At 47.0% G+C, this 23,421-nt stretch overlaps 1 protein-coding gene across 1 annotated transcript in view; it reads left to right on the top strand.

Moving 5' to 3' along the window:
- The first annotated feature begins 4,365 nt into the window (after positions 1 to 4,365).
- The window catches only part of Vtcn1 (V-set domain containing T cell activation inhibitor 1), a 62,870-nt gene continuing 43,814 nt past the window's right edge, over positions 4,366 to 23,421 (top strand). The window contains exon 1 of the mRNA XM_021650499.2: positions 4,366 to 4,486. Coding sequence (XP_021506174.2) covers positions 4,371 to 4,486 — 116 coding nt within the window. The 5' untranslated portion in view covers positions 4,366 to 4,370. The remainder of the gene's footprint in view (positions 4,487 to 23,421) is intronic.

Genomic DNA, 23,421 nt, shown 5'->3' with positions numbered 1-23,421 from the left:
CCTCTAACGGTGTCAATCGGCTCTCCAGACAGCTCCAGGAAGTGCTCGATTGATCACAGTCCAAGCTGATCCCCTTTACCCATCCATCAAGTGCTACCGAGTACTTTTTTATGTCTGGGTTGGTGTTAGGACAAAGAAGAAGATGGCTTTAATCCTCCAGGAGCTTGTAGACCAGCAACCAGACAGATCTAGACACAGCGGCAGTGCCACGATTGTACACTTTGAAAGGAACAGACATGTTTATTCAACAAATATTTAATGACCGCTTGTTCTGTGCATGTCTCGTGTTAGCGTGAAACACAGAGGAGGCTAAGATACTCTTCTGTTTTTATGGTGTGACTAGTAAATAGGACAGACAAGGCAACAGTCGCGATTCAGAGGCTCAGAAGTCGGCACCAGGATCACATGGGATCAGGGAGGAAGTGGTAGGAAGATTTCCCACAAGTTGGCATGAAACCAGAAAAAGGCAGGGATGGACTCCAAGCGGAGAGACCAACATATAGCCAGCTTGGTTGGCCAGGGAAAGTATGGCAGTTTAGAGAAAGCGATGGAGCGTGCCTGGTGCACAGACAGAGAAGGGGCCCAGGAAAGGAAAATCTGGAGAGACAGGCAGAGGCCAGAGCACAGGGAGGGAGGCAGCCTCTGCCTCTGCACTTTAGAGAGATTGTTGCAGAGGTGTGTCAAACGCCTGTAGGGGTGGCCTTGGGGAACAATGACACTTGTAAACTAAATTTTATTTCATTTATTTTTTTATGTGTCTATGTGTATCTGATTGTATGTATATTCACCCTGTGTGTGCATGAGCCCACAGACACCAGAAGAGGACATTGGAACTGAAGTCACAGGTGGTTGGGAGCCACCATGTGGGTGCTAGGAACGGAACGTGGGTCCCCTGTAAGAGCAATAAATGCTTTTAACTGCTGGGCCCTCTCTCCAGCTCCACCAACTTCCCCCAAAATGAAAACTTTGTTTAGATCTTACTTTGTGTGTGTGTGGCGGTGACCTGGCACATGATCAGGGGATAACTTTCAGTGTTGGCCCTTGTTTGAGTCAGGCTCACTTTGTTGCTGCTGTTTACAGCAGGCCAGCTAGCTGGCTGTGAGTTTCCCAGGATTCTCCAGTCTCTCTGTCTCTGTCTCTGTCTCTCTCTTTCCCTCTCTCCCTCTTTCTTTCTTTCTTTCTTTCTTTCTTTCTTTCTTTCTCTCTCTCTCTCTGCCATCTCACTGCAGTAATGAGAATTCAGATGCAAATTACTACGTCTGGCTTTTGCCTCGGCTCTGAAGGTTCAAATTCAGGCTCTTGCCCTTGCACCGTTAAATGCTTTATCTCCTGAGCCATCTCCTCAGGCCACTAAATTACTTTAATAAATTTAATAATTTAAGTCAATTGGAAACTAGTGGGAGCTGCTGCATTTAGGCCTGGTCATATTGGAGAGTAAAAGACAGGTAGGTTTGAATGCAGAAAGGAATTCTATAGTTTGTGAGAGACCAAAAAGATTAAAAATTAGCAGCTATTATTAAGGCCTGAACTATGTGGGTGGAGAAGTCTAGTAATGCCCTGAGGGGAAGGACCGTCTTACTGCATTCTTTCCCCACCCACTAGAGATACAGTTGCTAGGAAACTGGTCCATCCCCCTAGGGAGGGTCACCAGGTCATTAATGGTTTGGGGACCTTCCTATAGCCAATCAATTCAAAATGTAACATTTTGACCAATAGATACTTGCCAGGCAGGAATCGCCCCTGCCTTGGGCATGCTGGGAGGGGCCAGAATCTATATATTACCCAACTAACCTGGGCGCAGCGCACTCAGCTCCCACCACTTCGGCAGTGGGTGTTGTGGGCCCAAGCTGCAGCTTGTAATTTACAATAAAAAGACCCTCATGTGCTTTGCAATGGAGTCGATTCCTGTAGATCTTTTGGGGGCTCGTGAATTGGGTGTAACAGTTTGAATCATCTCTCTCAAAGACTCTTTAAGCTTCATGCTCTAAAGAACCCCAGAATGTCACACACTCAGAGACAGAGCCACTAACGAAGCCAGGAAGTTCATGTGAGGTTCTTAGGGCCTGGTTAAATATGGCCACTGGCCTTGTGGGAAGATGAGATTAGGAAACTGTGCTGCAGAGGAAGACTCTGGAAAAGACCCAAAGGTGACGTGACAGGCCTCAGATGACACGGATCCCCACAGCACATCATTCATAGACTTAACACCTTCAGAGTCTAGAAAGGAAAAGATCCTGTTGTTTGGGCTGCCCGGCCTGCCTTCATCACTTTGTTCTGGCCATGGTAGCAAAGCAATCCAGGAGGAAGAGCCTGGAGATGTAGGGATGTGTGCAGCAAGGGAAGAGGGAGGAAAGGGGAAGGCTGAAGTTTCTGACTTGTACAACCTCGTGTTGAGCCTCAGAGGATGATACCACCCAGTGTGGTGTGTGGAGACACATGAAGCTTTGGACCCGAAGGGAAAGCTTGTTTCTGCTCACCCAAGGCTGAGGGAAAACCAGCCCACCATCTGTTCAGAGTGCACTGCCTCATCCCTGCTGTGAAGCCTCAGCCAGTCAGTAAGACTTACCAAGGTCAGTAAGACGGAGAAGACAACAACTCTCCCTTCTGCACATTCAAATTCCAAAGAGGCCACTTGGAAACCTCATGGTTCTCTAATAAGTACCTATGAGCCTCTGAAGCTGTCCTCAGAGCAAACAGGACATGACGGTTTTTAATAATGTTAAGTGAGTGACTAATCGCTCCTGCGAGCCTCCTCGTGAGTGCCTTTGTCCTTTCGGATGTTAATTAAGATTGTCTTTTCTTTTTAATCTTTCCTTGCCTGCTTATTCCTTTGACCTTTCAGAGGGCAGAGGCCACATTTCCCTTTGCCTCTACAATGGCGTGCAAGGCTGCTGTGTTCCGAGAGGTGTGACAAAGAAGGTGGGTGGGGCGGCAGGAGGTACTGCCTGGTTGTGGCGTCTCAGTGGAGAGATGCTCAGGTAGCCGCTGGCTGTGTGGAGCCGGAGCTCAGAGGGCGTGAGCCGAGGATGCAGGTGTTGGAGCGTGCAGGGCAGCTGACGCAGACCAGTGGTTGAGGGCTCTCTAGGGACACGGTACTGTGTGACGACAGAATCACAGACACACTTGTGGGAGAGTGAAGATGACCTGGACAGGGTTAGGGTGTTAGCAGAGTGTCACAGGGAACAGTGCCATGTCCCTCAAGTGCTGGAGAGAGATCAAAGCTTCTGTCTGTCTTCTGTCTGTCTGTCTCTCTGTGTCCACACGCACGCTCACACACACAGACACACACACATACACACAAAACACTCACGCATGCTCACCACAATGCCCTTCCCATTTTTTTTTTTATAGGTTTACTGTTCCAGTTTCACAGTAGAACTGGAATGGTGCCAGTTTGCTTCTCCAGAAACGGCAGACTGCCTTTCAGCTTTTCGCCCATGCTGTGGCAATGTCTGCTCTGTGCCGGTGGTCAGAATGTGTAGATCTAGGGAAACTATAGCCTCTGGTGACTCCAGCTTCCCTGCCCATCTCCACAGGCACTTCATAGGTTCCAGGACATTGCTCGTAGGTTATCTTAAGGAACTGCAAGGACCTTTAAGGATCTTCTCCTAAACCCACTAACCCCACCAGAAGAGATGCTTCAGAGAAAAGCAAACTGTTCATCTTGAAACTACCAGGAAACGAACCGACCCGTGCTTGACTGTAAAGATAAGTTCATAGTGCAGTATTCCTCTATTCCATGGTCTTCTCTTGCCATTCAGTCCTCCCTCCTTCTCAGCTCCACCCTTTGGTTCCAAGAGCCCCTGGTCCATTCTGGAAAGACCACAGAAGGCCTGGGGTACCTCTCCTTATGAAGTCACCTTGCCATCAATAGCTTTCCCCTTCCAAGGGTAGAGAAGCCAGCATGAAGGAACCAAGCTTTATTCCTTTGGAAGCATCCTAGATTGTAATCTCAGAGCTCAGGGCCTGAGGCAGAGGATTGACAGCAGTGTGAGGCAGCCTGGGCTACATAGTGAGCATATTGAGTTTCAAGTCAGCCAGCTAGGGTTCAGTGTGTGAGACATATCTCAAAGATGGTGGCGAGAGGAGGGGGAGACCTGCACTTCTGCCCACCCTGCAGCCTCACGGAACTCCTCCGACCGACCCTGAGTTTAGATCTCAGTTAGGTCTCCCTTGTGCAGTTGGAAGATGAAGATCTGTTTGAATTCAAGCCCCGAGGTGGGGGCTGGAAAACCTCTCCTCACCCTCTCACAGGTCGGGGCCTGGAAGGCCTTGGCATCACAGAGCTGTTTCCTCATACCTGAGCCGTCCACCGCTGCATACACCCCTCCTGGCCTGCACTATTTAAAGCCAGCACACAGGAGCTCTGCATGAGTCACAGCACCCAGGAGGGCAGCGGCAGGAAGCTCCACTCGGCAGAACCGGCCCCCCACACAGTGGGACCGTGGGAAGCCATGGCTTCCTTGGGGCAGATCATCTTTTGGAGGTAACACTCTCTCTCTCTCTCTCTCTCTCTCTCTCTCTCTCTCTCTCTCTCTCAACAGAGATGGGGTCTTTGGAGGTGCTAAGAATGTCTGGGATGTGCCACACTTGCTCCCTTATCCTATCCAGCATTGGGTCAGGAAGAGGTTAATAACCAAATTCAGCAGCCTCTGGGGCACCTGCTCAGGGAAGGTTCCAGCCGGTGGTTTGTCTCGGAAGGCTCATCCTTACTTCGGCAGCTGTGGACTGAAAACTATGCGCGCCACGCTGGGGATTTCACTGAGAGTACGGGCGTGCTAAACGCGGTGGCTCGGAGCTGCCCAGAACAGATGGAGAGCAGGGACTGCTGACGGGGGCCACACGGGACACCTAAGCGGCAGGCGAATGTGCTGTGACTCTTTCTGTGGGTAGAATTTCTCTGTACTCTCACACCAACACCCAGCTCCAGCCCGGCCCCGGCTGAAAGATGGGATCCCTCACTTTCCCAGGAGAGCTGGAGAGGAGCCAGGCTGTTATTGCTGCCCAACTCCCACAAATAAAAACAAAATACAATAAAAAAAGAAGCACCCTTTTGCACCCCAGCTATATTCCAGTTGCCTTTTTCCCCTCAGGACATCATTTACCTTTCTGATTGGAAAGAGATGGAAAATGAAAGGGCTTGTTTTTGTTTTTCCCCCTTTGAAATAGGTGGTGATTCAATGTCAGTCCCAACTCATTACAGTTTTTAGGAAGACATGCATGCTGGTCCTAGGGGTTATTTGAAGGACCAAGCTTTCAATTTTGATGTATCTTTTCCAGTTTAAAAGGGGGGGGGGAGGAAGAGAAGGGTGAGATGTTAGAAAGGAAAGTGATTAATAAGGAAAAGTCTGTAAAGACACCAAGAGAGCATTGCTTCCCACAGATAGTCTCGATGACAATTCTTTCCCCTGAAAGGGAGTTCCATCTTCCTCACTCATGTTCAGCACGAGGTGGGACAGAGGCTCCTCAGGATCAGCAGAGGGGAGTCTGGGCAGCACCCCTCCCTTCCTGTGCTGGGCCAGCTCCCTGGAGGAGCAAGAGGTGGTCTCATCTCCACCCGGACATCCCAGCCCATGTGAATTATCATCAGGAAGCACCTGTATTAGGAAAGAGCATTTTGCAAGCGCCCCTTCTCCTGCTGTATAGTAGGTGCCTCGTTGGCATCTTGAATCTCATCATTCCTTGTGAAGGCTCATTAGTGCCTCAGAGAAATCAGTTCTTCACAGCCCTGAGGCTGTTGGTATAAGGGGGTGGGGCGGCTTTAATCCCCCCTCTCTGAAAACCCTATGAGATGCTTACTCCTGCCCCCACTATCGGCCTCCTCCCCCATCTTAGATCCCCGGGATGGGAATCCCTAAACAGGTGTCCAGTGTTCCAAGGACAGGCGTGTGGGCTTTCTAATAATACATTACAACCGACCTGACTGGTTTTGCTGGAGCATCAGCCAGAGGTGGGTGTTCAAAATGTGGATTCCCCGACTCGCTAAGGTTTAGAGACCCATCAGGAGCAACAGAGGAGCTTCTTGTTGACCCTGGTTGCCTTGTTCACCATTTAAATGTTGCAGTTGCAAAAACAGGGACAAACCATAGAGGTGACAGACTGGGAAAAGGGGCGCTGACCATCCCAATGGAAAGTGGCTTTCCCTTAGATACAAACAGAACCCACTCGGAGATTGCTCCCTTAACAGGGAGTTCAATCCTTTAAAGAAACTCTCTTTCTTTCTCTCTCTCTCTCTCCCTCTCTCTGAATGTATGCTTCCCAGGGGTGGAATGCCCTGGCACATGAAGAGCTGTGTGATCCAGACTCTCCTACCGTCAAGGCTGTGCATGGAACCAGCATTTGCTCACGGAACATTTGTCAAGTGCTGCTTGGAGTCCAAGCAAGGGTGGGGAAGTTAGGGTCACTCATTTGAGGGTGTTATGTTCTAGTGAAAAATATAATGTTAGGCACGGAGACAAAAAGGACTAAGATGCTGACAACTTAATGGCCTAACAATAAAGAAAGATTCCCAAAGCTTCCCTTTGTTATGGGACAATAGACTCAGAATGCCATGGGAGTCCTTTCTTGCCCAGTGCATTGGGGGAAGTTTTCCTAAGCCCAAGTCTGGGCTGTTTCTTTAAAAATGAGTTAGCTGGGACCGAGTTAAAAAGAGTAAGAAAGACACTGTATGTAGAAGGAACAGGGTAAACTGAAACTCGTGAGCCAGCACAGAAAGCTGCTTACTCCTTTTTCATTCCTCACAAGATAAATCCTGAGACTTGCTGAGGAATGGAGCAGAGAGTGACACCAGGTCACACTAGGCTTTACTCACCAGACTGAGAGCTAGGGATTGGTTATTAGTGGAGATTGCCCTCAAGAGCCTCAGGCAGAGGAATGTGAACTTTCTTTCAGCTTAGGCAGAAGTCTGAAGGCAATGAGAGCAGTTGGGAGGCAGTTGCTGTCTGAATGATAAGGAGAGAGAAAGATAATAGAGACTTGAGGAGGGGAAAGGGATTCAAGGAACTTGAGGGAGAGAAGGGTACAAAATAGCAGAGGATGAGGTAAAGGGTAGATTCTGGAATGAGTTCCCTGGCCCTGGATGGGGCAGAGTGATTTCAAGGAGAGGAATGCAATAGGGGAGTTCCTTACCTTTGGTGGGTATTAAGTTCAAGATTCCCCTGGACCAGCAGTTGATGATAAGAAAGGCACAGAAAGCAGGAGGAAAGAAACTAGGAAGGGTCAGGGATAGGAACTCAACGTGTCAACAGCTCTCGGGCAGGGAATGGTTGGTTACACGGGGGTGTCTCCTAAGGAGGACAAAGGGACAGTAACAGAGCAGCGAAGAACACTGACATTTGGGGACATGCGGAGAAGAGAAGACTGACTGTCCAGAGAAGTAGAGAGATCAGAACCTAAAAATCACGAATATCAGCAGAGTAGATTGTCACTGGCTCCATAAAACCTCTCTATTCTATCTGAAGTTATAGAAGATCATAGGACTGATGAAGACATCCAAAAAGGGAGGCTACCAGACAGAAAGGGGGTGGCTGTCTCTTTATCCCACGAAAGTGGCTAAAATGATGACGGAGCCTTGAGCAAAAGAGACTCCCAGAGCTTTGTTCTGGAGTCCTTCTCTCCCATTTCAAACATGACAATCAGGCAAAATGCTTAGCAGCACCGAACCGGGCAAGTTGGCATGGGGAGAGAGCCCTTACCTGGAAGAGCTCAGCCTTGATCAGGTTAACACTTCAAACCCCACAGAGACCATAAAAGACAAGTCTAACTTTGATCTCTTGGAGCCTCTTCAACTGAAGCGACCCCTATGAATACTTGGGTGTCGTCTGAACACTCGTTCTTCCCACCTGTGCCTGCGCAGTGACCCTCACTTTCAACAACCAGTTCGGATGCCACCTCAGCTTTAAAGTCCCTTTGGGCTTTTTCTGGGTACCCTAATCGCCCCTTTTACATTCCCAGCCAGACCTGCTTATGAATGTCTTGTTCCTGGTGTGCTTCTGCTTTCCTTGAAAAGAATCTGAACTTTGTAGGTGCCTATCTTATCTGGGCTGTGGCTTTCGACTGCCTGATACCCTGCACAATTGTGAATGCGTAGCCTCTATAAGCGTCAGTTTCCCTGCCTGTAAAATAGGGCGGATGACAGTACATAACTGCTAGGGTTGTGTGAATTACACGTGATAGTCGTGTGTCTGAGATACAGCCTTATGTTCTACAGACGTCAAACGTGACTGTATTCATTATATGCAAGTTTCTTGACATAACGTCCATCACAAAGCTAGTGATTTGAGCTCAAGAGTAGGGCAAAGAAAGTGCATTTTATTTTTATTGTTAAAACAAGCAAAATATGAGGTGACATTTACAGTTAGCTTTGGCAAAGACAAGTACAGTAAGGAGATATACCTGCTTTTACCTTATTATCTTTGGTCATATGAAAAGAGCCAAGAATATTTTTTCCCAGGCCTTTGTCATTTCCACAGAGGTAATGTAGACATGTCAGGGAATTTTTTAAAAATGCCTTTGTTTTTGAGTGTCTTTACTTATAGTTTATGTAAATTTTTTAGAAGGCTGCCTTGGGGGGAAGAATATTTTATACTCTGTCCATCCATAGTTTGCATTAAGTTCACAGCTGTCTTACACAGGCTCTCACAACAAAAGCAACAACCACCAGAACGCAATTGTAACAATGGGCCAATGACCAAGCATTCGGTAATGGTGACTTAGCCTGTCAGCCAACCCTGGGAACACACATTCCTAACTCTTGCTGTCTCCTGAGATAATTCCTTTAGTACAAGATAATTCTCCTTCCAACCAACTTGCTTCATCTCCTGCCACTAAAGCCAACGCAGACCAACACTGGCAAAAGCTCACTTGCTCAGTGACCAGTGACTGCCAGGGTAGACGACTCTCCAGCTGGCTGATAGGGACGCTAGGCTGAAGCCTCGGATTTGCGGCCTGTTGTTTCAGTAGTTGCTCTAAATCAGTTCTCAACCTGTTGCAAACCTTTGGGGGTTGAAGGGCCCTTTCACAGGGGTCACCAAAGAGCATCAGAAAACACAGGTATTTACATGTGATTCATAGCAGTGGCAAGGTTACAGTTATGAAGTAGTAACGAAAGTAATGCTATGATTGGGGGTCACCGTAAGGTGAGGAACTGTACTAAAGGAATGCAGCATTAGGAAGTTTGAGAACCACTGATCGATACAGTAAATGTAGCACAGAGCTTGAACTTTGCATCTGTATACCCTTCAGACAACGAGACAAAATGCACAGCTCCTTGGAGGTCATGCAGTTAAAGAATCATAGAAAGGGATATTTTTAAAAATTTTTTTTATTATTAGTTACATTTTATTAACTCTGTATCCCAGCTGTATCCCATTCCGTCCTTCCCTCCCAATCAATCTCTCCCTCCCTCCCTCATCTCCTTCCTGCCCCTTTCCAAGTCCACTGATTGGGGAGGACCTCCTCCTCAGAAAGGGATTTTTTTTTACTTTGTTTTTTTTTTTTTTAGAAAGGGATATTTTTAAGGTGCCATTATGCTAGTGACCTTGGATAAAAAGCTTTGCCGTTCTAAAAAGACTGCTTTACCGAAGCATCAGGGATTGTCAGATGGAGCATCCAAAGCCTCATTCACATTTCTCTTTGATGTATAAAGAAAGAAAGAAAGAAAGAAAGAAAGAAAGAAAGAAAGAAAGAAAGAAAGAAAGAAAGAAAGAAAGAAAGGAAAAATACTGGAGTTAGTCTGACCCGTTCATCTTTCCAGTTCCTTGCTGTGTGACCTAAGCAAGCTCTTCAATGTCTTAGTCCTTATTCCTCATCAGTAAATTGGGTATCAATAGTTTCCTAGCTTTTAGGGTTGATGTGAGAGCTAGCTGGACTGATAAATGACAGACCTCTGCATCTTGCAGAGTTGGCGCTGGAGGAGGCCTGCCTGCTCTTCCCGAACGTTCCCCTCTCTGTGGTTTTAGAGAAAAACAGTGACTTTGAGGGCAGTTAAGTCAGAACCATGCCAAGGAGAACCTTCGTGTCCAGAATGCTCTAGGTTTCCCTGGTTCTGACTTGTCATCTTTTTAGTCCTTGCTCTGCGAGACATAGGGGAACCCTCTGCCCTTGGAGATGCTGAACTGGGTGGACTCGAAACCACACACCTTGCCACAGTCACCCCAACATTCCAGGTGCTCTCCCCTGACCTCAGCAGCAGCACCCCTGGGAGCTGTTGGAAGACCGCACACCCAGCCCCTCGAGGTCTACTAACCTGGAGGGCGCCCAGGGATCTGCACTCAATAGGACCTCTGGGTACCTCTGAGACCCCCTCAGATCAACTATCAGGCCTCATTTCTCTTAAAGAAATGTTTAAAAGGGTAATGGGTGGGTCTTGATAAAAAATGAAGGCAAAAGCTTAAGTTTCCACAAGTAAGAAGCCCGGGTTCAGTTTACCTTTCTATTCGCCTTTTGAAATCCCAAGGTAGGATACGTCACGATTTATGACGGCACCGTTTCCAGCATGGTTTCTGCTAGTCCCGGCATGACAGTGACAGGAGAAAAGTTGCCTTTTTTTCTTTCTCTGCAGATTTAAAATGATACATTTCATGGAATAAAAACCAAGGAAGATTTGAGAAATGGCATCACTGATATCTCAGGGCAGCAAATGGCGCCTTTCATCTGCCTCTCCTGACTCCTAGTTGTGTTTTCCTCTCACTCCTGTTCCCAGAATGCTCCTTCCACACAGCTCATCTCTTGTCTCTCTTCAGTCTTCTTACAAACCTGTCCCTTCTCCCCACCTTGGTCGCAGATAATTGCCTGGCTTCATCTTTCACTGAGTAAATGGAAACTAGGAGACAGGTACTCCTCTATCTTTTTATTTCCCAGCTGCCACATTCATGGATGCCCTTTCCTCTGGCCTCAGGCTAGATGTCTGGGTGCAGATTTACCCAGCACCATCGAAGGTCAGTCCACATGCTCCCCATCGCTCTCATCTTCCTGCTCGCGCACACTCCCTCTAGCAGCTGCCATCCATCTTCCCTGTACCTCTGATTGCTCCAATCAACAGACAGCCCAGATGTCAAGATATTCCATCTTAAGAAGAAAAACCGTCTCTTGGCCTCATAACTGCTCCAGCTGCCCACCCCATCTTGCTCTATGCCTCCTCAGCAAACTCATTGCAAAACTGGCCTACAGGGATGGATCTGGTTGGCATCCTGGTGGTTCTGAACACAGCAGCCTGCCTGTCCATTATTGGCTAGACTACATTCTAGCTGTGTGGCCTTGGATAAACTCCTTATCCTCTTCGTGCCTGGGTCCTGGATCTGGGAGCCCTCTCTGGGCTGATACCGTAAGATCTTGTGGCAATTTTGCAAGCTGAGTTTGACAAAGCCCTTACCAACCCCTCCCTGCCGGCTACCTGTTCACTTGTCAGTCCCTCCAGCTGGATTTTTCTTCCCCACCGGACCAAGATATTACACCTGTCAGTGCCTCGCATCACTTCACATTGCTACGTTCAGTGCTTGCTTCTCTCTTGCTTGTCTTTATAATAGTTCTCAATAGAGATGCCCTATGACCTCCTGGAAACACTCCTTCTTTGGTTTCCGTGACAGTCTCCTACTTTCCCGTCCCTTCCCTCTTCACCATGACATGGGCCCCAGCTCTTGAAGCCAGCCTCTACTTCTCTACAGTTAGCACTCTGTAGCCAGAGAACTTGCCTCTGGCACGAGGACCCAGCCCATCACTCCTGTCCTGTGTGTGACAATGGATTCTTTCCTTTGCCAAAAGGCTTCAGGCTCTGGGAGCAGAATGCAACAGCACAGGGACCATCATTCTTTACAGTGGCTCGCATACTCTTTCCAAAGTGCTATAAGGTGTGGAAGGGTTAGCCAAGTAAGTAGTAAGTGTGGCTAGGCATGGTGGCTCATGTCTGATCACAGTTCTCGAGAGGCCAAGGCAGGGGTCTACCATGAGCTTGAGGCCAGTAGTGTGAAACCTGTCTCAGAAAACAAGAAAGGAATCTTTTTTTTTTTTTTTTTTTTTTAAGCAATCACTATGTGGTATAGGAAGGCACATTCTGCAAACCCCAGAACAGCCTCACTTAAATGCCTTTAAAGCCTAAGATGTTTCCAGGCAGGTCCTGAGGGAAAGCCCTGGGGAGGGAGTCAGGTGAGGAATCGCTCCATAGGAACGCTGAGCTTTGATTTTAGCTTCTGCCTGTCCAGAGAACACATTTCCCATCCATTCCTTTTCTTTGAAGACAGGACACGTCTCGGTGACTGTCTCTACAGGCAAGCAGAAGCCAGTCAACGGGAAGGTCGTGCTGTCTTCCTATTGGCTTTAGGCCAGATGACCTCCATCTACTATCTTCCATGTAAGCTTGTGGAAATCTAGCAAAAGCCACGCCAAGCTCAGCCTCGCCGCTGCAGACACCTTTACCTTGGAGCCAGCTTTCTGCAGAGGAGATCTGCCTGATGCTTTACTAGGTCAGCTCCCTCACAAGGACAGTGTACAAGGAACACAGGGGGCGGGCTTGCCAATCACTGCTGACCCAGAGCTTATGGAGCAGGCTGCAGCTGGGAGTGGGACATTGTGGAGAGGAAGATCAGATCTCCAGAACATCCTTTATGCAGAGAAATTCCCCCATGGAGGTCTGAGGAGAAAGTCGTCCTCTTCAGTGAGTCGGGCCTTTCTGAATAGCCCTGTGGTGCTGCTGTACTGAGGGTGTCCTTCAGGCTGGGCTTTGCCAGAAGGCATGGGCAGAGCAGCTCCTGTGCACAATAATACGTTCATCCTTCACCAACATCCTACAACTGCTGCAGCAATGTCCTAAGGAGGACATTGTCCAAGGCAACAGCTTTCTGAATGGCAGCCAGGTGCCCAAGTGAACCCACAAAATTATTCTGAGTACTAGCTCTAACAGTGCACTTACGTTACCAATGCTTTCTGTTGTCATTCACCCTTATAAATAAATGTACAGAATTTTGAAACACTGAGATTCAGTGTTTGGGGCCTTTCTCAGACAGCTAATCATCAGACATAAAGAGTGTGGCTATTTCAAAGAAAAATCTTTAGCAAGGAGCTATTAGGGGTTGAGGAGATAGCTCAGTCAGTAAAGTGCTTGCTCTGCAAGCACAAGGACCTGAGCCCAAATACCCAACACCCACCTAAAAAGCCAAGCAAGGCTCTGCACGTTTCCAACGTAGCCCTGAGGAGGTGGAGATGGCAGGATCCCTTGCAGCTAGTCTTGCCCAATCTCTGAGCTCCAGGTTCTGTGAGAAACTCTGTCTCAAAACATAAGGTGAAGGACAATAGAAGATACCCAACACTGACTTGAGCCTCACAGACTGAACATGAATGTGTGTATGCACGCTCCCACACAAATATGCGCACACACGTGAACATGCGCACGCATACCTTAAACGCACACATAGTAGCATTGTGTGCTGGGATTGCCTGTAGGTCTTGGAATCTGTGTGGGTGGGCTTCTTCTGGGTGAGGAGAGAGGTGGGCTGCTCAGAGGGTTACACTTTCCCTTTAGGTCTTTAGAAGAGGCACTAGTAGGTGCCTCTAGTCTTTGTGACCTGATATTTGACAAGAAGCAACTTAAAAGGGGAAGGATTTGGCTCATGGTTCAAGGTCCACTGCAGTGGGAGCTGCTCTCATCCGTGGGTAGAAGGAAAGCTGTTCAGAATACAGTTAGAAACGGTGTTTTATGATTTAGGAAAATGGAAGGTTCTCTGCAAGAAGCGATGACTTCTTTCACTTTGGGTGGTTGGTTAGGTTGCTCAGCACGGTCAAGGAGGCAAGATGGCAGGTAGTTCCATGACTGCAGGAGTGTGTGGCAGGGGCTTGTTCACATCCCAGTACACCAGGGAGGAGATGCTGGGACTCAGCTGGCCTTCTTCTTCTTAATTCGGTTGAAGACTCCAGTCGGTGGAATGCTGCCATCTGCATCCCAAGCTGGTCTTACAGACTCCAGCCAATCCTTTCTGGAAACACCCTCAGAGGTACTTCCAAAGCTATCCTGTATTAATGCCATCGGTGTTCTCAATCCAATCAAGTCGGCAAATTAACAGTCTTCAACTGCCAAGATCAGTAAGGATGCTAGGAGGTCTCAGCATGGACTCGCCTGTAGCATTTGACATGACTCTCCCATTTGGAAAGATGGGAACAGGTGTGTTGGGATTTTCTCAGAGGACAGATACGGCCTCAAACCCTGAATGAATAATGTGTCCTTTGCATTTCCACCGGTTGTGTGTCTCTGTGGCAGTCTCCATCTGTTGCTAATTAAAAAAAAAAAAAAAAAGGTTCTTTAATGAGGAGTGAGGGCTACATTTATGTGTGACTATAAGGATAAGTATTTAATTAGAAACTATATTTAATAGTTTGGAGAAAGGTAAGTAACAAGTTCTTCCCTAGGATCTATGACCTTTTTGGCTACTGGTGGTTGGCCAGGTTTATGGTATCATGCACGGATTTCTTCCTGTTGAATGGGCCTTACATCCATTTGGACAGCTGTTGGGTACCCCAAGATAAAAAAAAAAAAAAAAAAAAACATCACAATTGCACCGCTGGAGATATCTTGCCGGGTGGGTCATAGGCTTTACAGCCGGGCAGGCCTGCTGATTGCTTTTCTCCTTGGGAGCTGCATAGCACCTTCCGATGCTATGGGAGCTAGTCCTCAGGGAGGCGGCCTCCAAGGTTAGTTGCAGCTTGGTTCCTCCAAGTCCTGTGTCCAACATTGAGCGACAGGATCTCACATTCTTTTCTGAGCGGCAGCAAGGGCAATAGAAACTGCCTAGAGTTTTTTGGAGTCCCTCAGACTCCCATGACCAGGAAGCAAAGGGATGTTTCTCATGCCTGGCGCTGGGGTGTTTTGTTAGTCTGTGGCTGCTGGAATATTGTCATTCTAAGTGGTATAACTTCTGTGTATGTGTGCATGTGGTGTGTGTGTACGCTTATAAAATAATACATTTCTCTGTGGCTTTAAAAATATGCATAGTGTTATTTATCTCTCTTCCCTCCCTCTCCCTTCTCCTCCCTGCTTAAAGTTCCCCCTCCATTTTTTCCCATTTCCCCCTTCTTAGCATCTGTGTTTAACACTTCGATGTAATGTGTGATTTCGTTTCTTTGTGAAATACAATTGTAAAATTTAAGGAAGTGTTGAAAAGAAAAAAAAAAAAACAAACCAAAGTCATCCATGAATTAATCATTGGAACTGTTTTCTTTGTTGTTTCTTCCCTTTTAAAGCTAAACTACAAATAATTTTAAATGGTTGTTAGTTACACAGAATCCTTCTATAGACTGCTTTTCCTTTTTAGTGTTATTAAGACTAAATTTGAGAGCAGTTGTGCCATTAAAGAATTTTTTGCTTACTGCTGCAGCAGTGATAGCCATCTGCCTTTGCACTCCTACCCAGTTAGAAAATTCTATGCTAGGCCACTTAGACTAGTTTTGACATCACTCTGGGAAAACTCTTGATGAAAGCAACTTAAAGGAAAAGTCATTTATTTTGGCTCATGGATTCCATCATGGCATGGAAGGCATGTTGGCTGGCACAGCTTGGTTCACGCCAATGGGAACCCAAGAGTGTAGCTTGTTCACGTCTTGAAGAAGAACTAAAGAAAACTTTCAAAGGCCTTCCGGCAGCGATCCACAACCCAGGCCTCACAGCCCCTCCCTCCCCAAACAGTAACAGCAACTGTGGATCACAGGTTCCAATACACGATTCCATGGAGGAGACTTTTAGATCCAAAACATAATGACACCGCTGTCCCTGGAAGCGTGGTCTCAAGGCCTGGTGGAATTTCCCCTTCTGCTTTTTTAGAAGTCTTTCCATTCTGCTCAGTGCTGTTGGATGTGAGCATCAAGTGCCGTGCATGATTTGGGCACACAGTAGGGTTTGTACATGGTACCTAAGACAGTGCCTCCCAAAGTTTTCCCCGGAAGAGTTCTGTAGTCAAGCAACTTTGGAAGTGCTGAATGACGTTAGGTCTGGACATGTGAAACTGCCAAGGGCTAAGAGTGTTTGAGTTTCTGTTGTTGTTTTGCTTGTTGGAGACAGGGCCTCGCTATGTAGCTCAGCCCATCCTTGAACCTGTAATTCTGTGTTCACCACCCTCTCAGGTGCTGGCACATGTGCTACCATACCTAGCTGCTCATTATTTTTACCAATATAGCCATAATTTCAGATGCTTTAACGAACACAGATACCTCCGCAGCATTCATCACGAATATCGGTGCTAACTGCTTGAAGAGTTCTGCAGAGGCAAAGAAACCATTACGATGAGCCTGATGTTAGGAAAATGCAAACTTCTAAAATTATGCTTCTTAGTATCCTTCAGGACACCTCAGAGTTACTCAGGCAGAGGAAAGAAAAGCAACCATTGTTACATAGCGCATTGTTACACATACATTGTTACATATTTGCAGGTGTAGAAGGGAAGCGAAGATGCCCTGCATATTTACATATTCACATACACCCTACATGTGTGTTTTATTGGCAGTTACAGATTCCTGGCCTGGAGTGGGAGAGCACTTCTTCAGGTCCCAGGAAGAGCTTCGTTAGCTGAAATAGCCATCATGGATAGCTGTAGGGAAAGTGTTTTCAATGCCGGTCAGTTTTCCTCTGTTCTCGAGAACAAGAAGAATTAGAGTTTTCTCCTGGAAGGGAGAGTCTGACCCTTCATTTTCAGGGAATCAAGACGTTTGCTTGCTCTTACAGGTTTTCAGGGGCTATGAGTTCATACTCTGTGAGCCAGTCTACATAGGAGAAGACAGCTGGGCATGATGATACAAACCTTAAATCCCAGCACTTCGGAAGCAGAAGCAAAAAGATCTCCATGAGTTCGTGGCCATCCTGGTTTATATAGCAAGCTCCAGGACAGCCAGAACTATATGCAGAGGCCCTATCTCAAAAACAACAACAAATCTAGCTATCACTCCAGGCCATCTAGGGTCTGAGCAGTATGGAGGTAGGCAGGCTTTGCTCGCAGCAGCAAAGGGGGAGGAGGATAGGCCCTGGTTCTGTAAGGGCTGCAGGTTCGCACCACCCATTGCTTATCAACTCTCTGGAGAAAGCTGTAGGGGGGTGTGGCTTGATTTGGGGGAGAGAGAAAGGAGTGGCGAGAGAGTCTGCAACCTAACAATCACGAGCAAAAACTAGAAAGCATACAACTGAGTAAAGCTCAGGGCAGCATCAGGGCATGCTCTGACGTCCAAACGGCATAGGTACTGGCTGAGCCCAGGAGACCACGGAGGTTGGGACTTCCTTCCTAGGATTTTCGTGTTTTTACAGGTTTCATATCCAAAATCATCACTCTCTTTTATAACTTCCCCTTCTCTAGCAAGCCTTTTTTTGGTTAGCCCTGTTTGGCACGTGACTAACCAGTGCCCTGCTTTCCTCATTAAAGCAGAAGGAAAATTCTTAGGTGGCATTAACGGCCCACCTCAAATGATTTTCTAGATAAACATGGGTATTATCTTGACTGCTCCCTCATTATTATAATTGCTAATTAGTTCCTCTTTTCAGGAAGTCAGGAAGTGCTTATCACTGGGTGTCGTCTGATTTTCCTGAAACCACAAGTTGCATTATTCAGTCTAGACGCATCAACACTGGCTACTGTGCTGCTTGTGTGGACACTGAAGACTCAGGCAGCCAGAACTTGAGTTTGGTTTTTGACAGCCACTGTAGCGAAATGCCCAAGGCGTGGAATGGAAGTGTTGGGCTGGGGTAGCTTCAGAGTGCGGTGCCAGCAATTGGCCGGAACTAAATCAGCTCCATTGGAGACCTTCCCTTCCTTCCCACTCTCTCTCCTCTCCTTCATTTCACTAACCCACTGTCTAGAATTCTTTCCCCGGAGAGAACATTTAATGTCACTGTCTGCTTCTCATACTGCCTAACGGTCATCTATTGACCCCCACTCACCAGTGACTAAGCGTTTTGACAGTGTTTGTCAGATACATTTAGGGATAACAGTGGTATTCTGGGGAAATGGAAGATGAAAGGTGTTAGTCCCATGGGAACACGTAATTAATTTAATGAGAATAGTTGACTGTAGCTTGGTGAGGTTAAGTGACATGAAATAGAGCCCTGGCAAGTTTGCACCCTTACAGCAGAAGGCACTACCCAGAGAGGGTGTGCCTATGACAGACAGCCTCTGACTCTCAAGGGAATTGCTGTACACACTCGGTTACCAGAAAAACCCTCTGGGATCGGTGAGGTGGTTCAAGCACAGGCTGCTCAGCCTGATGACCTAAGTTCAATGCCCAGAACCCACATGGTAGAGAGAACTGATTTCCGTAAGTTTTCCTCTGACCATCACCCATGCACACACACACAGCCATACCCCGTCCCACAAATATGATTTAAAAGATTACCAAAGCAACAAGCCCCTTTTATTTTTTCATGAAGTGCAAAGAAAGCCTTTGACTTAGGCTCCCCCAAAAGCAAACACTGGTGAATCTTGACCATGCCACATCATATTTCAGATCCTCACCTCTCATTTGTCCTGTAAATATCGTCTCAATAGTATGCATGAAGTCCTCTGGCAGCAATGGGAAGAGGAGGGTGTGAGAGCCATGGGGGCGAGCCTGAACGCGGCTCTAGCATGTATGAAGTGCTCTGAGAGCAACAGGAGGAGGCTGTGGTAGCAATGGGAGAGGAGGACATGGACACTGCCATTCCTCTTCTGACACTCTTTCCCAGGCATAAAGTATGTGACTCCATGCTAGTCAGTTTCTCCAAGCTTCTTATTCTCATCCGTCAAAAAGACAGGAAGTGGCCCTTGCTATGTGCAGGCTCTCCCTGTGAGAGCTCGGCGGAGCGCAAACCACTGACCCAGGCATCTGTCTGACAGTTTCATGGGAGCATGGGATCTCAGAGAGCTGATGGCTTCCATGCTGTCTATGAGAGATGTCAAACTTCAAGCAACCTGAGGCGGAGGCATGGATGATGGCGAGTGCAGGACGTGAGACATACAAGAGATGACCGTGGTGACGATGTTACTATGCTCTTATATGACCAGGCGTGTCCACATGCCATTCTTTGGGGGGAAAAAAGTTTAGAAAGAGTACCAAGACCCCTCTACCCTGAACTTTAAAATAAGCAGAAGTTTGGATAGCGATAGCATCCCACCAGCCTACTGCTTGTTTTCCATAGCTTCAGTTTCCAGAGTCGTATTGGAGACACAGCCTGACATTTTGAAATGTGCAGCCAATTCTTTGTCACCTCTGGCAGTGGCCTTTTGATGGGATTGATCCACAGCCACCTCACAATCACAACCTCTGATGTTAAGATCCTTCCCTGTGTTAGCATTTTTCTCAGAGCACCCCATACATTATTGATTTAACAAATGTTTGTTGAGCAGCTTCTAGGAGTTTTAACATATATTATTTATTTATTTAACAAGTATTCATTGAACATTTATTATTGTACCCTGACACCAAAGATCCTAGGGAGATGATCATGAATGAAGCATAAGACCTTAATATTTATGAACAGACTAGGAAAAGGAGACAGAGAGACAAATCCACAGTTATTGTGCTCTGTGCCAATGGCCACCCCAGGCTGCTCTCAGAATGCCTTGGAGAGCCTTCTTGGTTGTGATGGTGGGACAGTGTGTCCAGAGACACTTTAGGGGAGGTAGTCTAATTTGGGTAGGGATTAGCCAAGCAAGGAGACATGGGAAAGACTTTGAGGTGGGGTAAGCTGGGGTGGGGTGGGGGTGAGGAAGAAATCTGTGGGGGGTGTGTGTGTGTGTGTGTACTGTAATGTACCAGGAGTGACGGTCATGGAGGTCACCACAAGACAGGTGTGATCTATTCCACAAGGTGAGGCAGGTTCTACCCTTCTCATTTCTCAGTGTGGGTTAAGGCTTAAGGTGACAGGGAAAACCCAAAGAGGACACTTGGAAGGGTGATTAGACAATGAAATAAAATCATTTTAGAATAATTTGCTAATTCGAAAAGGGAAGAAAGAGTTAAAAGCCATGGGGGGGACTCGGTTTGCCCCACGGTTTCTTTCCTGACCATTTTTCTCCCAGTGTTCAGCAATTTCCTGTTACCCGTGGGCACCGCTGCTTAATACAACAAACACGAAGGAAATACAGCAGGTCTAGGTTGACCTGCCTCCAAAACCTGCATTCTTTTCTGTTTAGAAACAGCGTGGTTGTATTGTCAGGGAGGTTGTTCCGGGCACTGGGGAAGTCCGGTGCTCCAGCTTAGTCAGATGACTCTCAGGAGGTGATCACCTCAGCCGGGCTCAGGGGGCAGCAAAAGTGACTTCCCAGCAGCCCCTTGGAGTCCAAACCCGGAATCCTCATTCTGCTGCCTTCCTGTAAAGCGCTTGAGGAGGGAAATTCTACAGTGTCAGCGGGGAGTGATCAGTGAGGAAGGCTGCTCTGCTAGGCAGGGTTAGCAAGTCAAGTCCTGGCAGCGCCTGAGAAACCAAAAGAGCTTGCTCTGAGAGAGTTCTCCGAAAATGCAGGAGAATATTTAAAACTGTGACCAAAAGCAAAACAAAACTAACCAAACAACCTTACCACCACCACCACAAAAAACTGGCTGTGCTTTCCTGTATTTATAAGTGACTAGATCAATGAAACAAACATTCCACTTCCCCATTTGTAGCAAACACATTACTACATGATACCAATAAATGCCACTTGCTCTTTTTCCCTCAGCTTCTGCACCTAGCTAGGCAAGCCAAGTGTCCCTCCCCTGAGCTGCACCCCCAGGCTCCACTTACCTTAATTAACCCCTTGTCTGATGGCAAATGTTCACTTTCCAACGCAGAAAGCACAAGACCTACGTTTAATGCGCGTGGACTATCCGCTAGCTTTACGGTTTCCTGCCCTCAAGGCAAATACACTTGTGAAGAACGGAATTGCAAGATGGTGGATTCCGTGTCTCCCCAAAGGCATCACACTTTGAAGCTCAGCTTCTCCCTTATCCCAGGGTGCCTGAGTATGGGCTCCTGCTGTGCAATTCCTATTGAGGGCAAACAGCTGACCCGGCTGTTCTAGGAGTCCCAGGGAAGCGTGAGATTGAGAGGTGTCCAACATCTGATCTGAGAATTTAGGGAATATAAGGGGGAGGCTTGTAAGACAGGGAGGCCAACGTGCTGAAAAGTGAAACACATTTTCCACCTCCTGTTCCCACCTTTTACAATATTAGAGGTTTTTTTCCCCTGCTTGCTTCTCAGCCTTCTTCCCCTCTTCTCCCCGCTGCAGCACAGCTCTGCTGAGGTGCACGTGTGTACATAGAACCTGCATGTAACACATATGTGATTATCTGACCTACATGTGGAATGACATCATGTAGAGTTAACGAGCTTCACTCCGGTTGCCACTTTTGTACCTGTGTGTGTGTGTGTATGCCTGTGTAGACCTGTGAATGTGTGTGTATGTATGTGTGTGTGCTCGTGTGCGCATATGTGAGTATGTGTATACCACACCATCTAGTCTCTCCTCAGGTTTTGAGTGTCTACTATCATTAACTATAACTGTGCGTTAGGCCCGCAGAATTCGTTCACCTCACCTGTAAGAGCTGGTACCTTATAACCATATCCACCTTCCACGGCCCCCACTGCTTCTCTGCTCCTAAGATTTCACACAGGAGCTCATATTATTTGCCTTTCTGTGTCTATAAAATTTCACCTAGGATAATGTCCTCCAGGTTCATTCATGTTTTCACAAATGGTATGGGTTTTCTTCCCTTTTCTCCACACCCGAGTTAGTGCTCCTTACCCCTTGCCTGTCTGATAAATGCTCTCCTAAGAAGCAGAGGAACTATCTCACTGAGGCTTAGATTTGCATTTCAGCCAGGAGGGGTGCCTCATGCCAATAACTCCAGTATTCGAGAGGCTGAGGCAAGAACATTTTGAGATCAAGGTCAGCATATGCTACAAGATAGTTAGGTCTTCTCTCAAAAGGTGGGGGATGGGGTGGGGTAATACTTCCTTGAGGATTAGTGATGTCGGACACCAGTTCATATGCCTGTTGGATGGTCATTCGGCCTCTATCAAAAGAAGGTTTCTTGGAGGTTGCTTTGGCTTGTATTTAAGTTCCTTATCGCTTTTGGAGTTAACCCTTATCAGATATATAGTTAGCAAACACTTCTTCCTTTCTGTGGGCTTTCCCTTTGTTTTACTGATTGCTTCCTTTATGATACAGAACTATTTTTAGTTTGAGGTATTCCCATTTGCTTATTTTTGCTTTTAGCATAATATGTTTAATAATGATCACAAAAACATCTAGAAATTTTTTTTTCTTTTAGTCCTTTTAGGCTTTCGGGTCTTCCATTGAGATGTAAACCCTTTCAAGTCCGTTTTGCAGGTATGAGGAGGGTATTTCTGGATTGCAGCATGACAATCCTCAGTCCTGATAGTTACACCCTTGCGTTTAGTTACACCCTTGCGTTCTCTTACATAGGTCAAAATTCTTGTAGAGGCACCATGGTCCACAACGGCTACCAAATTAGGGTTGCTGTTGGAGAATGTGAGGGACCCTCCAATTCCACCACTTTGATGATGTCGATCCCTCGGCCTCCTTTCTCCAATTTACCACTCCACTGCACTCTTAGTAAGGTACTTCTCACTCACCTGGGCATCAGCGGCTGATGAGATAAATATCACGGTAAATACTGCAGCTGGGAATGAAACCAAGGACAGCTACTTCTTCTTGTTTCTTTATTGTCAACCAAAGAATAGAAGTTACTGCAAGGTGGGAAAAGACTTGCAGGGCCTCGGGGCCATCAGCTCCCCTAACCCCTGATGCTGAACTTAGCCAGGGCATGGGCGACAGTAGAAAACAGATGCTCAGCGCCTCCTCTTTCTGCCTGCTCCCCATGCTCTGACTCACCGAGACGAGTCCAAAGGAGAGAGCCACACAGAGAAGTCTGAGTGGACTGTGGGGACAGGACAGAAAATAGACAGCAGGGGATATTAAGAGGGAAAAAGCCAGAAACGGTTTTCAGAGAGTTGGGGGAGGTTGCTTCTTCGTGGAGGAGAAATCTTGTAGAGATTGAGAAAGCAGAATCTTTTAAAGAAAGGTTTGCTGCTTGCTGCGCGGCGCCTATATAATGCCTTTTAGTATTTACCTACTGTTGACTGACTTCACGTAGAGTTTCCTGCTGTGTTGGTATTTATTCTTTTTACCTTGTTTTTGAGATGGGGTTTTGAGGAACTCATGGTAAGTGAGTTCCTGGCCTGAAACTCTTTAGGTCTTCCAGATTGGCCTTGAACTTGAAACTCAGCCTTAGCTTTCCAAGTGCTGGGGGGGTCACATGCACAGGTTGCTGCCATACTTGGTGGTTAATGCTCCCGTGACTGACTCAGTGTCTGGAGCTTACATGGCTGCAATAAGATGAGTTCTGTGGATCTTGAAAAGCATCTCCTTGTACGTAATAACTAAGAGTTTATGAGGGGAAATTACTAGAGAGACAACT

The sequence above is a fragment of the Meriones unguiculatus genome, chromosome 10 (genome assembly GCF_030254825.1).
Source record: "Meriones unguiculatus strain TT.TT164.6M chromosome 10, Bangor_MerUng_6.1, whole genome shotgun sequence".
NCBI classification, from domain to species: Eukaryota; Metazoa; Chordata; class Mammalia; order Rodentia; family Muridae; genus Meriones; species Meriones unguiculatus.
This window is presented reverse-complemented; position numbering and strand designations above follow the sequence as displayed.